This window comes from Ascaphus truei, chromosome 1 (assembly GCF_040206685.1).
Source record: "Ascaphus truei isolate aAscTru1 chromosome 1, aAscTru1.hap1, whole genome shotgun sequence".
Lineage (NCBI taxonomy): Eukaryota > Metazoa > Chordata > Amphibia > Anura > Ascaphidae > Ascaphus > Ascaphus truei.
The window spans coordinates 57,938,906-57,958,901 of record NC_134483.1 but is presented as its reverse complement, the minus strand read 5'-3'; the positions used below and the strand labels follow the sequence as shown (position 1 = coordinate 57,958,901).

The following is a 19,996-nucleotide window of genomic DNA, read 5'->3' as shown; positions in this document are numbered from 1 at the left end:
TATGCTGCACCTGGGAAAAACTATGGACACGACCCTAAACATGCCCCTTTTCCGTGACATGAATAGATTTATGTTACTAGGAGTGTTAGCTGGTGCACGGCGCGTTGATGTGGAACTAAGGCCTCGTTCAGGGTGCAGGCTTCGGAGGGAGGGCGTGCTGACATGCGGGCTGCCGTGGGACACAATGTATTCAAATTGAATACTGGTTGTCAGGGTAGCAGCTGCCCTGTCTCCGAAGTACGGAGTTGACCTGGCTACAGTTTCAATAAACAGCCCAAGTTGTTTATTCAAGCTGCAGCAGTGTCACTGGTACCTTGGCAGCCAATGAAATCATTTTTGAGAATGATTTCAAGACAACAACACCGATCCCTAAGCTGAGGTCTGTCGCCCTGCCTCCTCAACTCTTGATAAAGTCTGCTGGGGATGATGTACACACATCGCCCAGCAGACTGCCGCTCGCACACGCGAACGCCCGCTCTCCAACTCCTGCCTCTGGCATCCTGAACGAGGCCTTAGTGCATAAGGTGGCTTCCATGCTGGCGAAGACCAGGCGGAGGCGTGCGCGCACGGCTTGATCACATTGCCTTACGGCATTGATTGCGCCCATATATCGCACCTGCGACAGCAGGAGGGGGCACGCGGTGCGCGAGGAATCAGTTCAATCTGATTCAACGGTGCAATGGGCAGGTCACGTGAGCGGTTCGCACAATGAGGGCGAACCAGCTTCGTGACGTCACAGACCCCTTCCCCCCCCCCCCCCCCCAGGCGCATCTACCTTTATCACAAAACGCTCCCGCTTAACCCGGGTGACGTCACTCGCACGGTCGGTACATCCGCGCAGACCTCTGCTGCATGGACGGAGCCTTACAATTACCTTCTGAAATGCTGATTTCTAGGATATTGACCTTTTATAACTAGCAAGAGGGTAGCTGAGCACACCAAACAAGAGATGCAAAAAGATTAGTGCAAAAAGATCCTTTTAATGACTGAACACAGTCATAGAACATCCAATTATTTAGACTTTTTATAACTATCATACAAAGCCCCCATTATATAAAGTTAACACGACACATCAAACAATATATCGAAAACACTATACACACACAAATAAATAACAGGAGGGTCTGTCAAACACTCCTATAACAAACGGTTGTCACTTGCCCTTACTAAAGATGGCGGTGCTAGCCTTTCTCCTATGCCTGTGTTCTGCCGCCTGAAGTGGTGCGCCCCCGGAAGTACTTAGCGCCGATATAGCGGAAGTGTTTGCTAAGTTCCGGTCTCTATCGTGTCGGCCCCTCTGAGGAAGATGGTGAGTGTCAGGGTTTCTTCCAGAGTACAATCCGTCGGCATCCATCGCCATCCCGCCGCTTCGGTGTCCGGGCTCCCGGAGAGCGGGGAGGACAGACACCGCCGGTGACGTCCCGCCCGATATGACCGGGAGCAACGGGTTATTTAGCGACTTTTTGGTGCCGGTTTGATGTGCTGGCCCGGAGGCCTCGGGCTGAGCTTCTAAAGTGAGGACCGCGCACTGGAGAGGGGGCCGGTATAAGGCATTATAGGACCGCGCACTGGAGAGGTGGCCGTGGCTTGCAGTGATAGGTCAGGGCAGGGCAGGTCCCTTTCACACCGGGGCCTGTGCGCAGGCCGCTGTGCCCTGTATACTTACTGTGTATCAGGGAGACTCATTCATAGGCATCTGTGATTTCCTGATACCAGGGAGCCCGGTCTCTATTCTGTGGGCTCATATTGGGATCTGCATAGAATAAATGGGAGTCTGTGGGCTCATATTGGGACGTGCATGGTTTGCATAGAATGGCCCGTGATGGCAGCTTTCTCACATGTTGACTTGGTGAAAGATCCATATCATACCCAGGCCTGTGGTAATCTGAATTGTGTCGGCTATGGATGAGCTGTACTGTCAGTGTACCAGATAGGGCAGCACTGCCTTGTAGAGTAATGTTTTGCAGGCCTATTGGAGTAATTTGCTAACCCCTTCACTTAGTCAGTCTTGAAAGTCATTGAAGTGCCTAAATCAGTAGATGGGGTTATATTCCTTAATCACTTGCACCAACTTTTACTAGGTGTGCATCAATGTGAGGATGCAAAAGTCTGCGTCTCACAATCTAGCCATGTTACATCAGTGCAGTTGCTAATTTCCATTTGTTTGCCGTTCCGTAAGATTGAACTTCTGGGCTTGCATTCAGTTAATCAAAACCTAAAAAGTGGTCTTTCACATTTGCCTAGGGGTGCGCTTATAGTAAGTGCGACGTGATGTCTTGGTTGCGATCGCTGGAAGTCATCTCCATTTTATTTTTCCAGCAACTGTAGCCTGACGTTGGTGGCACTATAAGCGTAGCCTGAGGATTTTTGCATTTATCTGTGATGTTTCATATAAATGTCTGAACATATGACACTTAATGATTTCAGTTTTTCATACTGAGATAAATGCAATGCTGCTCTGGAAATTTTTGTTACGTTTACATGTACGTTCTTTCTAATACGTTTTGCTTGCCTTTTTTACTTTAGACGAAGGGAACCTCGTCATTCGGCAAGCGCCGTAATAAGACGCACACACTGTGCCGTCGCTGTGGATCCAAGGCGTTCCATCTTCAGAAGTCCACCTGTGGCAAGTGTGGCTACCCATCAAAGCGCAAGAGAAAGTGTAAGTACATATATATTTTTTCTCAACGATTTTCTTAAATATGAGCAGAGAGGTTAATGACACCTGGAACGCAACCATTCATTGGTTTAAAATGTGATGCTAATCTAATATTGCTTTCAGCAACTCTACTCCTACCTGCTTCTGAAATCAACTCCCAAACTGGCACAAGTGTAGTAGATTTGTTGGAAAGCATGTTGGTGAATTATGATCTTGGCAGATTTTAAATGATCTCCATTTATAGCTGGAAATGTAAGTTTTTGGTATCAAATTCTTGCGGTAGGGGTTGTATAGAAGCCAGGCTGAGCCAAATTGGCTTTGTTTTTTGTTCAGGATGGCAAATCCACGTCCTCAAGGGGCACCAACCGGACAGGTTTTAAGGATATCCCTTGTTCAGCACACGTGGCTCAGTCAACAACTGAGCCACCTGTGCTGACGCAGAGATATCCAATACCTTGCCGGCTCAGTCAACAACTGAGCCACCTGTGCTGACGCAGAGATATCCAATACCTTGCCTGTTGGTGGCCCTTCAGCACTTGTTTGATACCCCTGGGCTAGGTCTTCAGGTGACAAATACCATTTAAGTTTCCCATGTGCCTCTAAGGCAGAGGGCATGGCCAGCGCTTACCCGCACTGAAGCTTACCAGTGAGCCCCTGCAGCCGCAATGAGAGCGGCTTTAGCAGGGGCTTGCGGAGACGTAGCTCGCAAAATTATTTTTAGTTTGCGCGCTGAGGGGAGCAGTGGGCCAATGAGGGCGAACCAGCTCCGTGACGTCACTGGCCCGTCCCCAGAGACGGCGTGCGATCTAAGGTAAGGGAAAGCACCCGCTTTCCCTCAGCCTCTGCACGGCTGAAGTCCCTATGGACTCAGCCTAATAGAAAGGGGCACAGAGCAGGAATTTCCTTAAACTTTAGACTTGCTACCCATAAATCTGTTTTTTCTTGCAATCATATCACAAGTGGCTACATAATTCTCAACTTGTATGCAACATTGTAATCTTCCAAATGTTTCAGATGACGCCCAAGGCCTCGGTCGTAGTACAGGCCAGTGGGGCGCAAACTTTTTTTTCCTGCGGTCACCTCATCCCCACTTAATTCGGCTCCGGCGTCATGACGTCACTTTGCCATAGCATGCGTTGTTTGCCGCCACGTTGCCATGGCAACGCGTGTGGAGCCAAGGTAAATGAAGGTTTACAGAGGCCCTGCAGCACACCCGACACTTAATTTAAGTGCCTTCGGGAAGCACGCGGGGCCTCTAATCCACCCCGGCTCTCTCTTTCTCCCCCCCCCCACCTCCCATCTCTGCGCAGGCAGTCTCTCACGCCCCCCAGTTTGCGCACCGCTGGTACAGGCGACCGAGCGTGGTGATTTCACACGCCTGTACTTGCCGAGATCTGGGTCCCGCAGGGTTGAGCAATGGGGGGGGATGGTGCCCGTGGCGTCGCGTGAGCTGTAGGCCCTCATTGGCTGAACCACGCACATGACCCGGCAGTCGCGCAGCAAAGACAAACAAGTTTGTCTCATCAAGCATTTGCCTCCATTGGTTTGGATTTGGCACGAGCGATGTCGCTCTCACAGACTGATCCACTATGGATGCAGCCCAACTGTCTTCTGGGGAAACCTACAATACTCAGGGTTTCTTTTATTTATTTTTTAATGGTCTGGTGTGTATACATATGTATGTACAGATTGGAGTGTGCATATTTACAGGTTTAATTAAGATGCAAATTCTGCTTTTCCTTTAACACTGGAAAAATAATTACATGGTAATCCTAAAACTTATTACACATTTGCTGCCTTTTCACCTGCTAAAAAGCAGCTTGTGTGAAAGATGACCGGTAAGTTGAATGTGACCTATATGACCATTTATTGACAGATCATATGATTTATGTCAAAATAAATTTACTTTTAGATAACTGGAGTGCCAAGGCCAAGAGACGCAACACCACGGGTACCGGCCGCATGAGGCATCTTAAGGTTGTCTACCGTAGATTCAGGTAAGATCAAAACATCTCACTTGGTTGCTGCTTTAAGTTAAGAAATTCTACATTACCTTCAGTGGTATTTCATTGTTGTAGTGCACGCTAGTAATTATTTCCACTAAAAAAAATTTACAATTAGTTTTATCAAAGATTTCTAGTTTGTACAATGACAAGTTCTATTGTCCACCCCTTTCTGCTCCAGTTTTGATCAAATTGTAAGGAATGTATTTGCGTGTCGTTCATTTGAGCTTAATGGTGCTTAATGAAATATCTAGACTCTTTCAACTGCAAAGTTACATGTTGGCGATGCTTATGAAAATAGTTTGCTTACATAATTGCTCCTATTTTGACACCTTACTACAGTTCCTCTGAAAGTAATTTTAAATGGTATTTTACACCGGTATGATTTGTCACATATCTGCTTAATGTTATCAAATTTGTTTAGTTGGCTATAAGGGCTGTCATTTGTAAGACTTTGCTAGGAGATCTAAATGTAGATATTTAAAACGTAAATGGCCCAAAATATCAGAAGTAAATTAATAAAACGGCTTGAAATTGCATAGTTGCAGTTCTATAAACTAGACCTAATGGTTATTATTGTATTTGTTTAACCATAAAGAACATGCACTGCATGCCGCAGGGATCGGAAGCAGAGGCTCTTTGCACAGATTGCAGTTGTAACTAGTCTTGTAAATGTAGGTGGAGCTTTAGCCAAAATCCCAATTGCACCTATTCATTAGACTACATACATTATAGACTTAAGATTTAGTTGATGGGTTCGTTGTATACATAAACAGTAACTAATGCTTATCCATGATGTTTCAAAGAATAAATGTCTGAACATATGATCTATAGTGATTTTGACTTCTAACTGAGATAAGCTGAAGTAACTGAATACATGTCGCCTTTCTTAGTGGACATGTTTTTTCTCCTCTTTAATAATTCTTTCTCCCCCCCCCCCATCTTTGTGCAGGAATGGATTCCGTGAAGGCACAACACCGAAACCCAAGAGAGCTGCCGTTGCAGCCTCCGGCTCCTCTTAGGAACAGATATTTGTTAAAATAAACGTCATCAAAAAGTGTGATTTCCCTGCATTTTTTTCCCCCCTCACATTCTGTCTTTCTGTTTGGTGGTAGATGTTTAGGTAACATTCCTAGTGTGATATACACTGCCTACTCCTGCGTTCATGCTCAAGTTGCCACATCTGATTGCATCTAAAGATACTTCTACATTTTGAGGGTTTTTTTTTGGCTGATTAAATTATTCTTGGACCTCTGAAACTCCCTTCTGGTGATTTTACGAGATTCATAGTTTTTGTTTTGTTTCCTTAAAGTACAAGCAAGATTTCCCAGAATCCCTGGCTGCAGTGGAAACAGGATTGCAGTGCTGCCTGGGACATGTGAATGTGCTCACGTGATATTTTTTATTTGTCCTTAAAAAAAAAAACATGCAATCACCAAGAAATGTACAGAGCCCTACGTGATGATGCACAGGGGTCTCCTGAGCTGAACACTGTTCATTTTGAGCTCCGGAGATACCGGCATAGTAGGCGCCGGTCACCGTTCCGGCTGTGCTCTAATGCTCCTGTCAAGCTAGCCAATGGGAAGCAAAACCTGATAATGTTGTGGTTTCCTATTGACCCGCTGGGTGCTGGAGCTTTGAACTGCGGCCATTACGTGATCCCTGGTAGCTGAGTGGCTACGGCATCTATTACGGAGGTAAGGATCTCCTGAAGGATGGGATCCAAACAGCTGCAATTAATGGGGTTCATCTCTAGAGACCCCCTCTGCTTCAATCCTGGGTTTAAAAAAAAAAAATGAATTGCTGCTGTTTCAGAAACTCCACCATTTGTAATTTAGTCATATCACCAGATTATAGTAGATTAGAACTAGCATCCGATCACTGATTGCTCTAGAACTGGGGGCGCAAGATTTTTCTGGGGGGTGGGGGGGCGCAGTGGTTGCAGAGGCCCTGCGCTCTTCCCCCAAGGCATTTAAATAAAATGCCGGGGATCGTGTGAAGCCTCTGCAACTTCACTTACCGGGATTCAGAGGCTTGGTAGGATGCGTTGTCAAATGCCGCCGCGGGGACATTTGACCCCGGTTGTCATGGCGACAAGACCCTGGCAAAAGAGGTAAGGGGGTGGCGAAGCTCAAATAGTTTGCTCACCCCTGCCCTAGAATGCTGCAAAGGCTATTGTAGATGAGGGCTATTGGCCTCCAGAAGTTCTGCTTAAAGGATGCGAGTGTCTTCTGATTAGTGTTTAATGCCTTTTATTATTTTTTCTAAAAAGTGCATTACAGTAAAATAATGAATCCCACACAACTTAAAATGGACATGGTTTAAAATTTCCCACATGGACACCATTTTACAACACATGCAAAAGCGGTTTGGAAGTAATTACAATCAAATGGGTTTTCTGGGGGGGAAAGGCAAACTAAAGTTAAATATTTTTTTCTTTAAATCTATTTGTGATGATTTGAAACAGGAGTTGTGGGACAGCTACTGTGCAGCTCTACACCAGGACCATACAGGGCCTCTGCCCAAGCTGTACCCCGCCACTGTACAAACTTCTGGTTTTGGGCTGGGGTGTGACATTTTCCCCAAACAGGTTGTCTTGGGCAGCTTTCAGCATGTGTAGCGGTGCAAGAGGTTCCGATGTGCATTCCCTCAGGACTATTCCATCCTGCTCCAGCCTCCAAATTCCCTGACCAGTATGATGTAAACTCCCCCCAAGACACGTGGTTGAAAGTTGTGAGGGAAAAGTGGCCTCGTATGTATGTTCATGTCAAGCACCACCTACCGCACACCTAAATCCACTTGGCTGATTTTCTGATGAGGTTAGAGTGCGCATCTAGTCCTACAACCTGTCACCTTGATCTTATTCCCACAAATCTCACTCTGGCGGACTAAGCCCCACCCTAACTCACCTTTTTAACTTTTCACATCTGGCACATTCCCATTTTCTTTAACCCTACACCTGCCAATTCTAAAGAAGCCCTCTTGACCCTGCCTCTACCGCACTATCTTCTCCCCTTTGCCTCCAAGTGACTTGTTTGCAACCACTTGATTCACTTTCTCCTCCAACTCCCTGTCTGACTTTGCAATCTGGTTTCAGTCCTCGACACTCCACTGAGACCGCATTAACAAAAGTGGCCAATGACGAGGGTTGCAGTGTCCTGTTTGCAAAGAGCTGGTATATAAGTGGCATAGAGGTGAACAGGAGGATATCTATCAAAGACTCAATAAGCCACGGCACTCTTCTGTCAACACTGGAGCACCACCATTCAAACATTGTTTTTCTCAAATCTTGCTGTACTATTTATATTGGCTCTGACCACTTCTTTTTTTTAAGCTACCTTTTCTACCAGCAAGAGAAGAGCGCAAAAACAGTGCACTGCCAGGGAGCCAGGTGGTGGAAAAATATAAAAGTCTATTTATTCAGCAACACTCAGTAACATGACCCCAAAGGGTGAGACAAAAGCTCCTACGCGTTTCGGACCGTAGGGGTCCTTTATCAAGGAGTATAATATAATATACTCCTTGATAAAGGACCCCTACGGTCCGAAACCCGTAGGAGCTTTTGTCTCACCCTTTGGGGTCATGTTACTGAGTGTTGCTGAATAAATAGACTTTTATATTTTTCCACCACCTGGCTCCCTGGCAATGCACTGTTTTTGCTCTCTTCTCTTGCTGGACTACTACTTACAGATTGCACGCCATTTGGATGGACCATGAAGGACAGATGGAGTGGGTAAGATTCATATATGATTTATTTGTGATTTCTATGGATGAGTACCGTTATTAGCACTGTTTTATCTCCAATGAGGTTACACTAGAGTGCCCTAGGGCATCCTAGTTTGTCGCCTTCAGGAGACGGGTGTGTTGGTGACTCACATATCACATCTTATTATTATACCCACTCCGTTATTCACTCTGTCCTTCAGTCCTGATTAATTATTATGGACATTTATGTTGGAAGTTCCACCAACTTTGGAGCACCCATTTCACCATATACCTTTTCTACCATCCTCATTATTCCTCTAACTCGGTTCATGTTTCAATTTCACCTTCTCGATTTCTCAGTTCATGTTAACTCCTTTCCTATCTGTGTTCTTTGACACTATTCAGCAAAACACCCTACACTAAAACACCCCTACACATTCTCTTTCCATGCTTTCCCCCCTTGCTTCTGGGGATATCTCTCCCAATTCTGGTCCCTGTCTAATTTCTACATGGTCTCGTCGGAGAGATGTGAACGGAGGGGGGGCGGGAGGAGACAGACGGGGGGGGGGGGGGAAGAGGAGAGAGGTGGGATATATATATATATATATATATATACACATACTGTTACTGCAATAGATGCAGATATATGTATCGACCGACACGTCCCATTGACACGCCCCCCGCGTCCCATTGAGACACCCCCTGATACCCTCGCAACTAGCAGGACAAGATTTGTCTCCTGCTTACATGCGCGTGATGTCACTGTGCATGAGCGCCAACGCGCCCGCTCTGTGCTTCGCTTCACCCTGGCCGCAGCTTAATCAACTACAATCACATATTTTCAACTCCTCTCTCTACTCTGGTACTTTCTCCAACTCCTTCAAGCATGCAACAGTTATACAGTTACTCAAAAACAGCAAGCTTGACCCTACATGTCTATCGCCCTGTCTGCCTCCTGCCTTTTGCATCTAAACGCCTGGTATTCTCTTGCTTACTCCGTTTTCTTACCTCCTATTCTCTTAGATCCTCCACAATCTGGCTTCGCAACTACTCACTGCACCGAGACAGCCCTCACCAAAATAACTATGACCTCCATGATGCCAAAGACAAATATCATTACACCCGGCTTATATTATTCGACCACTCTGAAGCCTTTGATAGTGTGAACCACACCACTTCTTCACATTCTCCATACCCTTGATATCCATAATAGAGCTCTATCCTGGATTTCTACTTACCTCTCCCATCGGATTTTCAGTGTCTTGTTTGCCAACACCTCTGTCGATTTCTCTGTGACCTTATCACATCTCTTAGGTCCAAATACCACCTCTATGCTGATAACACACAAATTTACCTTTCAACCCCTGACCTTACACCTGCTATATTATATATTTTATCAATAGTAATGAATTTTAGTTTTTTCATTGTTCTGTGTCAATTAAAGTAATTGCAATGTTTTTATGTACACCTTTCAGTATATAACTAATAATTGTGTACAATTGTGAATGATAGTATCAACAGGTGTGTTTGAGCATATATAAGGACTCGCAGGACAATGCTGAATGTATCCTCCTGAGGAAGTTGCTTGTCAGCGATGAAACGCGTAGAGCTGTTCTGAGTGGCGGTTCCGGTAGTGACATCATTTGACGCGCTGCGTATAGCCCTGTCCCCCGATCGCAGACAACCTGGAAATCCCCTGCTCAGCTGTGTGTCAGCGTACACATCAGCTGATGAATTGGAGCCGTTCCTCTGCTGTCCTGGGACATTGAATAACATCAACTGAGCCCAGACTGGAGTCTGCAGCAGGGAGGTGATTCATCCTGGTTCCAGTGTGTTCCTGCAGCCAGAGCAGAGATTCCTACCTGTTATCAGGTTTTTCTATTATGCGATTTTAACACCTTTGTGCGTGTGCATTTTTAAGGTTTCCAACCTAATACATGTATTAAACGGTAGTACACTGTGGGGCATGCGCTTCTGCTTTATGTTTGAGATATATAGATTAGAGGAGGGTCACTTGGTATCACTTCATGACGTGGACTCTTCTCTGAGCCAGTGACAAAACGGGGGTGCGGCTCCTGTTTTCGCGCCACTTCCCTGCTTCAGGCAGGGCGTTGGCTTTCGCGCCAAACCCGGCCAAATCTTTGCACTCAACTTTCTTGCAGCCTGTATGCACGCAGCACGTGCGCCATCCAGACTCGGCGGGAACTGCCATTTTAGCCCACATCTTATCCCTCGTGTACTCCCTTGCTGGGCAGCTGCCATTTTGGGTGCACTAACGACGGGTTTCCACACAGCGCGACCCTCACGATTTGGTAGGGGACTCGCACTCCTGTGAACACTGCACTCCATTTTAGTCTCTGCTCAGTGGTAATTCAGCATACCCCAGGCTAGGCAAAACTCTTTCTCGTGTACACCGCACACGATGACAGTCCAGTACAAGTGCTCAACGGTGATAGTCTAGCCACTGGCTAGTTGTGCTTTTGGGGCTTTTCCCCGCGGCACTTGGCGTCACCTCCTCTTGGCTGCCCGTATCGTAGACCCTCTCCTGAAGCTCCTGGCCCATGTTAACCAGGGTTCCCCCTTTAGGCATCCTATGATTACCCGCCTCAGGGGACTAGAACAGCTATAGCCCTGTTGCCAGCTCTATGCGCCTCTTTAGGCCAGTCTAGGTTGTGCTTTGCAAGGTTCACTGGCCTCCTGACTACCCCTAGACTCCCTTCCATAACACTTACTCTGGCCGCATACATCCTAATCTTCCAGTTCTGCTTCGCTGAAAGCCTGTCCTGATTAATCTCAGCAGCGCCTCCAAATGTAACCCTGTTTCCCCCTCCCAATCTCACATAGGGTCTATCTCGGGGAAACTTGTTCTGGTTACTACTTTGAGTGTGGTGCAAACCTGCTGGTAACAGGGGGCCCTGGGTCTCCCGCATGGTGTTATAGGGGAATGACAGGAGAGGCTTCTCGGTTCTTGCCCGAATCATACTCACAGGTGCAGCGCCTCCATCTCTTGCAGCACCCAGATGTATGGGGAGAAGTCTCTGCAGGAGAATCTCTTTACCTTCTTCCCAATAGACCTCACTCTCAGGCCAGAAGTATAATAAAACTTTTAGCTTTCTGTAAAGCGCTATGTTATTATTATTATTATTAATTGTAACATTCACCTAGCATTGAGAAACACATAATGAATGTTGTGACTGACCAGTAGCCAGACATTTTTGGGAATTACGACATAACATTAGTCAATTGAAATATCAAATAATTGATTGGGTACCTCCCCTAAAAAGGGGTAGACATAGGGAGACTAGACTGTTGCAGAAAGAAGCTGGATGGATTTTTGAATTAGTGTTATCCACAATGGATTAAACAAATGTTTGGATCTAGTCAAATAATATTTCTAATTTGTTACAGTGTATTTTCAGAAGTTGTTACAATTGTGATTACATCTTATTGATAAGACCTTCATTTTGGAACTATGTTGCGCTACATTATGGCTTTTGGTTCTAGGTAGTGTAATTTTGTACTGTAAATATAGGAAATCTCCTAATAATATCCTAACTTTTCCTACTATACCATAGATTAAACTGGATTATTTACTAATAAGAAAATAAAATGGAAATATGGGATATTATTAGTTTTACTGTGAGTTTAGTAGTTTTTTGCAAGATGTGAAATAAATATATTACACCCACACTACTACAGTATTAAGGCGGAGGTAAGAAATGATGCATTATGTTATATACAGTTAGGTCCGGAAATAATTGGGCACTGACACAAATTTCATAATTTTGGCTCTGTACGCCACCACAATGGATTTGAAATGAAACAACCGAGATGCAATAGAAGTGCAGACTTTCAGCTTTAATTCAAGGGGTTGAAATAAAAATATCGTATGAAACGTTTAGGAATTGCAACCATTTTCATTCCCAGTCCCCTTATTTCAGGGACTCAAATGTAAGTGGACAAATTAACACAATCATAAATAAAATGTTCATTTTTAATACTTTGTCGAGAATCCTTTGCAGGCAATGACTGCTTGAAGTCTGGAACGCATGGACATCACTAAACGCTGGGTTTCTTCCTTTGTGATGCTTTGCCAGGCCTTTACTGCAGCTGTCTTCAGTTGTTGTTGTTTGTTCGTGGGTCTTTCTGTCTTAAGCTTTGTCTTCAGCAAGTGAAATGCATGCTCGATCGGGTTGAGATCAGGTGATTGACTCGGCCATTGCAGAATATTCCACTTCTTTGCCTTAAAAAACTCCTGGGTTGCTTTCGCAGTATTTTTTGGGTCATTGTCTATCTGTAAAGGGAAGCGCCGTCTAATCAACTTTGCTGAATTTGGCTGAATCTGAGCAGATAATATATCCCTATACACTTCAGAATTCATCCGGCTGCTTCTGTCTTCTGTCACATCATCAATAAACACTAGTGACCCAGTGCCATTGTAAGCCATGCATGCCCACCGTGTTTTACAGATGATGTGGTACTTTGGATCATGAGCCGTTCCAAGCCTTATCCATACTTTTTTCTTCCCATCATTCTGGTACAGGTTGATCTTAGTTTCATCTGTCCAAAGAATGCTGTTCCAGAACTGGGCTGGCTTTTTTTAGATATTGTTTGGCAAAGTCTAATCTGGCCTTTCTATTCTTTAGGCTTAGAATGGTTTGCACCTTGTGGTGAACACTCTGTATTTGCTCTCGTGAAGTCTTCTCTTTATGGTAGACTTGGATAATGATATGCCTACCCCCTGGAGAGTGTTCTTCACTTGGCTGGATTTTGTGAAGGGGTTTTTCTTTACCATGGAAAAGATCCTACGATCATCCACCACTGTTGTCTTCCGTGGACGTCCAGGCCTTTTTGTGTTGCAGAGCTCACCAGTGCGTTCTTTTTTTCTCAGAATGTACAAAACGGTTGATTTGGCCACTCTTAATGTTCCTGCTATGTCTCTGATGGATTTTCTTTTCTTTTTTTTTGCAGCCTAAGGATGCCGTTTCACTTGCATTGAGAGCTCATTTGACCGCATGTTGTGGGTTCACAGCAACAGCTTCTAAATGCGAATGCCACACCTGGAATCAACTCCAGGCTTTTTACCTGCTTAATTGATGATGAAATAACGAAGGAATAGCCCACACCTGTCCATGAAATAGCTTTTGAGGCAATTGTCCAATTACTTTTGGTCCCTTGAAAAAGAGGGGGCTACATATTAAAGAGATGTAATTCCTAAACCCTTCCTCCAATTTGGATGTGAATACCCTCAAATTAAAGCTGATAGACTGCACTTTAAGCCCATATTCGTTATTTAACTGTAACTTGAATTTATTTTGGTACACAGCCGAAATAACAAAACTTATATCAGTGTCCAATTATTTTCGGACCTAACTTTACGTCTGTGTTATAGGTTTGTGGTTGTTATCATATTTATTAATACTATAACATTGTCCAATGCTGTAGGTTTAGAGGTGGTGACGATGTCCAAGATGCGGGGAGTGCAGGTATTGTTACCAAAAAAATATGGGGGGGGGAAATAGTGCAATATGTCTAGTAACCAGAAAAAAATTAACACAACTTTGATGGAAATATGCTCACGTATGCCCCACTATCACAAGCATATCCCAAATCAGTGGCTATGGGGGTTATGATATGACCAGCTGGTAATCTCGGAAGTGAGGAACTTTTCAAAGAGAAGTAGAAAGGATCAATAGTGTAATCTGATTTTATCACATATACAGTCTGCACTATTGATCCTTTCTACTTCTCTTTGAAAAGTTCCTCCCTTCCGAGATTACCAGCGGGTCATATCCTAACCCCCATAGCCACTGATTTGGGATATGCTTGTGATAGTGGGGCATACGTGAGAATATTTCCATCAAAGTTGTGTTCATTTTCTCTGGTTACATTTACAAGAGGATCCCCCAGTGATGTACTCTACCTCACAGATTAATATGAAAAAATAACCTTTATTAGATAAAGTAACATAATGTCAAGGAGAGAACTAATGTGTTTAAAAAAGAATGAAACCAATAGCTGCGAAAGTCCTGCCCTTTGTTAAAGAGTATGTGAGTGAGCGGTGGCGCGACAGACCAGGGGAATTACAATAAAATTGTATTTTTGCGCTCGACCACGCCGCAAACCAATCACAGCGCGGCCTAACGCTGTGATGTCAGAGTCACGCGCGTGTCACCGCTTGCACCCTAACAACTAAATGCACACGCCACGTGCTCGCGCTACGCCGGGTGCACCAGCACCTATTATATAACACGCCTAAATTTCTCTGGGATTCACTGTGGTCATGGATGACGCAAACGTGGAGGGTACCGCCCATCAGCACTACCCCAGGTGGGCAGGATGGTCCACGGATGCAATCCGACAAAATTGTATCCTGTCATAAGCAAAGCTGGGCTGAAAATAAAGCAGGGTGCCTGAGCATCATATAAAAAGACAAATCGTCGTGTCTTTAAGGATAAAAACAAAAAACAGTTTAGAGACAATATAAAATACATACAGAATATGTACGGAAAATAAATGTATCATATAACCCAATGTAGACATTAATTAAATTAAGATGGCGACCCCCGCTTGCCGGGTGCGCCGCGGAGCTGGTCACCTCGCAGCCGCCCCCTCTCCGGTGCAGCAGGTAAGGGGGGAACCCGGCTACATGTATAAAATGTGGCACATGTTGTTGCTCTTTGAACACCTGAGGAAAGGCCATGTGGACCTTAAACGTAATTTTGTGTGTGGATGTTTGCCTGATTCCTGGTTAGTAAAATCAATAATTGATCACTGTGGAAGTCTCCTGGTGAATTTCCTTTACAACATGAAACAGTGAGTCTGTGAATATTCTAGAGTGCTGCCTCCCCTCCATGATTCTTTTCCTGATTACTTGGAAGCACAGTTGCGCTTCTTGGAAGACCTGCACCTCATTCTAAATATGCATATATACACGTTTTGCTCTCTAGTATGGTATCTGGATTAATTTTCGATTGACTCTATGGTTTTCACCCCACAATCCCAGACCATGTCACACTCAGATAAGTAAAAATGAAGAGTATAAAATGATTGTACCCCAAAGAAAATTCACTTAGTGGTGTGCATTTAATTAAAATATAACCTTTATTGTTATTACTTAAAACATATATTACCGAGTGTGTATGTAACGGTGTTTAAAAAGAAATTAAATCAAATAACACATGCAGCAAAGTCCCCTTTCATATATAAACACTCCTACTCAGTAAATGATTGTAGGGTGGTGGGGATTAAATGGTGCGATCAGCAAAGGTGGAATAACCACCAGATCAGTGAATAGCACAGATGGTATAATAGTGTTTTTTTTACAGGAGAGATTAGTTAGTAAATGTTACATCACTATTAGCTCACCACCAATGGAGTACTTGGTATATAATGTGATGCCAGGGTGCTAAAAGGAAGTTGCTATTAGGCACATGAATATCGCATTGATACCTTTTAGCATTGCCCACACTGCACTTATATGAATAATAAACGTGTATATATGAATTACAGTGGAGTAAGGTAATACAGCCACAGGTGCAACTTGAACCCACACCAGGGAGCCCTTAGAACCCCTTGCACAGCATGTGTACACTTAGAGCGTGTTAACAGCACAAGTGCGTCAGGAGGCACAATGTGGGACTTCAACAACACTTGGTGGAGAGCAGATATATTTCCCTCCCTGTTAGAAACCAATAAGCACTAAACTAATAGCATATATGAGCTATAACACTGATATGCTGACTGAAGAACACTGTACTAAAACAGCTCCATAACGGAGACTGATGACGACATCACGTGCCCAACGTACGTTTCCCTCCAGCTACGGGGCTTCGTCAGGGACAATTTTGCAATGGAGAGGGAGCAGAATTTATTTATAGCCAGCCGTCTACAGAGATGCTATACATGGCCTGCCATTGCGCATGCGCATACAAGCGCATGCACAACTCTTATACATAATAGAACAAATCAAATCTGATAAATTGAGGATATAAGCACCATAAATCCAGATAATATAATGTGGCAATTACCTTTGGAGATGTCCGGCAGCCACTACTTTCAGGTGCCTTGATCTATGACGCATACTCCCAGACGAAACTACCCCTGTATCGCTATTGCGCATGCGTGGGAAGATAGACTCTTTCCTTGATACTAAAAGTCTCCTTCTGACCACTGTGCATGCGCCCCTAGCGGGCAGTTCATCACTCAAATGAGATGAAGAACAGCAGGTGCGCAAATTTCATCAGGATATGGAAGAAAATAAAGACACCCAATAGTGCAATATTGTCTGGTTCAACAAATAGAGTATTGATGAGGACTCGACAGATTTTTCACTCACATATTAGACGTGATGATCAGGCAGTGTGGTTGTTATAAGTTACCCACTTTTCCCCAAACAGGTACACCGTGTTTACACAGGTATTATCCCATCGGAAGGGAGGGAAAATCCACATATAGAAAAGAAAAAGCAAAAATAGTATAATATTGCTTTTATTTTAAAAAACATAAAGTAATGCACTTACATAAGTGACTTTGTGGTGAGCATTTAGACCACCCTGGGTCAATTTGGATGAACAGCACTTTACACAGCAACAGCTTCTGCTTCACGGCCGATACAGCACCCACTGGGCTAGATAAAGCAGTCCTCCGTTTTCAATTTCCCCAACAAAGTGTCCTTCAGCAGTGCAAATGTCCTTCCATGTCCTGATGAAATTTGCGCACCTGCTGTTCTTCATCGTTTGCTGTTTGGATTGGGATTGAGTCCTGTTTCAGGAGCTGCACTTTCTAAGGATAGTATATATTTTATTTGTTTGTATTTTGTTAAAGTAGTGTTATTTGCACTCAATTTGCTCTGCTAACCATCACTCAAATGCGCAGGTGTGAGCAGATAGGCTCACACACTGCTCTACTAATGCACAACACAATGAACTAATTATACTGCGTATGTGTAGGGAGATAGAACCTGCACTACCTGATATTAGGTCCTCTATTAGAATAGAGGTGTAGGGCTGTCAATAAAGATAATGTCATTACAACTAACATTGGTACTTACATCAACACCACCCAGATTAGATGCTCACATTTTACTTTCCTCAATACAAATACGCAATGGTGTCAACAGATTACAGTGGAAATAAATAAATAATATAAATACACGCCAATATTGTATTATTTTGTGAAAAGATCTTGTCACTGTGTCCAGAGAAGTAATACCGGACACATACATGTCCAGTATTATGTTAATTTTGGACAGAGTGTCTAAATACAAGACAATCCGGTTCAATACTGGACACCTGGCAACCCTAGTCCCGACTATCTGAAAGAGCTCCTGGTTCCTTATCCTCCCACCCACTCATTTTGATATGCAGATGAAGGTCTCCTACCAGTTCCCTGAATCTCCATGACTTCTTTTGAGGCCCAAGCTTTTTTTGCCATGCTGCACCCACTCTATGGAACGCTCTGCCTCATACGGTCCGATAGGCCCCCTCCAAGGAAATCTTTAAAAACAGACTCAAGATTTACCTCTTTCCCTAGGTATTTGAATGATGTGTGAACCACAACCTATCCGGCATTCCATACTTAAAGCAGCTGTCCCCAACTCCAGTCCTCCAGGACCTGCAGAAGCTCAGGATTTAACAGGCTCGCCAACCAGGGGGAATCGCAGGGACATTTGTTCCAGGTCTGGCAGTGGAAGGGGACCAACTTCTGTTTTTAGCCGTCTGGCTGCTTCAACCTCTGGTGCTGGTTAGGGCCTGGATTTACCCTGCACCCCTGCGTCACAGTTAGGGCCGGGGGATGGAAGGAGGTAGAGTGAGAGAGAGGGGGACAGTGAGATTGGGGGTATAGTGAGTGAGGTGGGGAGAAAGATAGAGAAAGGGAGAATGAGAGAGGGGGGACAGAGAGTGAGATTGGGGGTATAGTGAGGAAGAGGGGGGAAGTGAGAAAGAGGGGGGCAGAGTGAGTAAGGGAGAGAAAGGGGGATTGAGAAGTGTGAAAGAGGGGGAATGTGAGGTGGGAAAGTGCGAGAGGGTGAGATGGGCAGTGAGAGATGGTGAGAGATAAAGAGGGAGGAGTATGTGAGAGAGGGGGAGGGGGACTTGCAGGGCCACAGACCCCCCCACCCTCCTCCATCGCTCAACAACCCGAGGCCCGAGGGGAGACTAAAGTCTTGGGTTTCAAAGATATCATTTTGACTGAATCACTGGTGCTGAAGCCGGGATATCCTTAAAGCCTGACGTATTGAGGGTTCTTAAGGACTGGACTTTGGAACTACTGACGTACAGTATCATCCCATTCTATCTTCTGTTCATCCTATATTTTTTAACTTGTGTTTGGTCTCTTTAATAGTTTTAAATGTGTTTCTTTTTTTGTGTGCAGCTATTAGCTTTAATTGTGGGAAGCTCTTTCAGTCCCTATTGGAAGAAAAGTGCCATATAAAGTTATTTTTTAGATTGTAAGATCACGAGCAGGACCCTCGTTACTTTCTGTACCCCCCCTGAGGATCTTACTACATTTGTCCATGCATTTGTGTTCTCACACCTGGACTACTGCAATGCATTCTACCTGGGTCTTCCGGAAACAGAGATGCCCTTCTTGCAGCTGATACAGAATGCTGCAGCCATGTTGTTAACTAACCAGGCCCGTTCTTGCCGCATCACACCCATTCTCCGTTCTGTGCACTGGCTTCCTGTAGGCGAATGTATTTCAAGACATTGATATTGAGAGCACTACATGACTAGGGTACCAGCTAGCTGAAAGAGCTTCTAGTTCCCTATGTTCCCATTCACTCACTTCGATCTGCAGAGGAAGGACTCCTAACAGTTCCCAGAATCCCCTTAACTTCCTTTGGGGCCCGAGCAGTCAGCCACGCTGCTCCCACTCTCTGGAACAGTCTGCCACATACAGTTCGAGAGTCCCACTCTCTGGAAATCTATAAAAACAGGCACCTGTTTATCCAGGCATTTTATTAATGATCCAAAACCTGGCCGGCATTTAATAGCTACAGGATTGTCCCACTCTGTTTTGCATCTTTCATTGTGTTTGGTCTTTTTTTTTATGACCTTAAATGTTTTCTTCTTTTTTCCTTTTTGTAACTGTGAAGTGCTTCGAGTCCCATTAGGAGTACAGCGCTATATAAATAAAGTGATTATTATTATCAGTTTGTGCTTGTTTGTCCTTACTTGTATCTCATTCTGTTTATTTACATAACTCTACCCCCAACCACACTTTGCTGCGGAATATGTTGGCTCTACCAATATATATAGTGTGTGTCTAAGGGTGTGTGCTCTCTCTCTCTTTATGCTACACACTTTGTATAAAAACATAATTGAAAGCTCTAGGCTAGGGTCCAGCCCTTGCACCAAATACACTTATGCCCTCACTGGACAGCCCTGTGTGAACCCCTTTATGAAGTCCCTTTGCTGCCTCTCTGGGAGGGAAGGGGTTAACCCCCTGTCTGCTGTGGCGGGAAGCGCCTCTCGATGCGACGCCTCACGCTCCACCCAACTTCTCACCAGCAGCGGCAGGGTTAAACCTCAAGCCGCCCGCCCCCCCCCCCCAAACTGAGGGCCATAAATATCGTGTGCGCGCAGCACGCCGCCGCTTTCATTCCTTCCGCTCGCGCGTTCTA

At 44.7% G+C, this 19,996-nt stretch overlaps 1 protein-coding gene, 1 long non-coding RNA gene and 2 other non-coding genes across 4 annotated transcripts; 3 read left to right on the top strand and 1 right to left on the bottom strand.

Annotated features, from left to right (window-relative positions):
• Positions 1 to 1,211: 1,211 nt before the first annotated feature.
• RPL37 (ribosomal protein L37) lies at positions 1,212 to 5,725 on the top strand. The gene is made up of 4 exons (XM_075588645.1): positions 1,212 to 1,309; positions 2,527 to 2,662; positions 4,572 to 4,656; positions 5,615 to 5,725. Exons 1-4 carry the CDS (start codon positions 1,307 to 1,309, stop codon positions 5,682 to 5,684), a joined length of 294 nt encoding a protein of 97 aa, XP_075444760.1. The 5' UTR covers positions 1,212 to 1,306; the 3' UTR covers positions 5,685 to 5,725.
• Positions 2,371 to 2,448, top strand: LOC142473370 (small nucleolar RNA SNORD72). The gene has a single exon (XR_012790062.1). It is a non-coding gene; the product is annotated as a small nucleolar RNA SNORD72 (small nucleolar RNA).
• Positions 5,446 to 5,524, top strand: LOC142473366 (small nucleolar RNA SNORD72). Its single transcript, XR_012790059.1, has one exon. It is a non-coding gene; the product is annotated as a small nucleolar RNA SNORD72 (small nucleolar RNA).
• An 11,163-nt stretch (positions 5,726 to 16,888) lies between the features above and the next one.
• On the bottom strand, positions 16,889 to 19,915 carry LOC142469044 (uncharacterized). Its single transcript, XR_012788950.1, has 4 exons — positions 19,159 to 19,915; positions 18,931 to 19,054; positions 17,751 to 18,138; positions 16,889 to 17,151 (listed from the first exon to the last, which is right to left on the bottom strand). It is a non-coding gene; the product is annotated as an uncharacterized LOC142469044 (long non-coding RNA).
• Positions 19,916 to 19,996: the final 81 nt, after the last annotated feature.

Bases quoted from the DNA above. Each gene is read 5' to 3' on its own strand.
- RPL37 (XM_075588645.1), top strand. The intron at 2,663-4,571 runs GTAAGTACATAT...ATTTACTTTTAG, and splicing joins ATCAAAGCGCAAGAGAAAGT to ATAACTGGAGTGCCAAGGCC. The intron at 4,657-5,614 runs GTAAGATCAAAA...ATCTTTGTGCAG, and splicing joins GTTGTCTACCGTAGATTCAG to GAATGGATTCCGTGAAGGCA.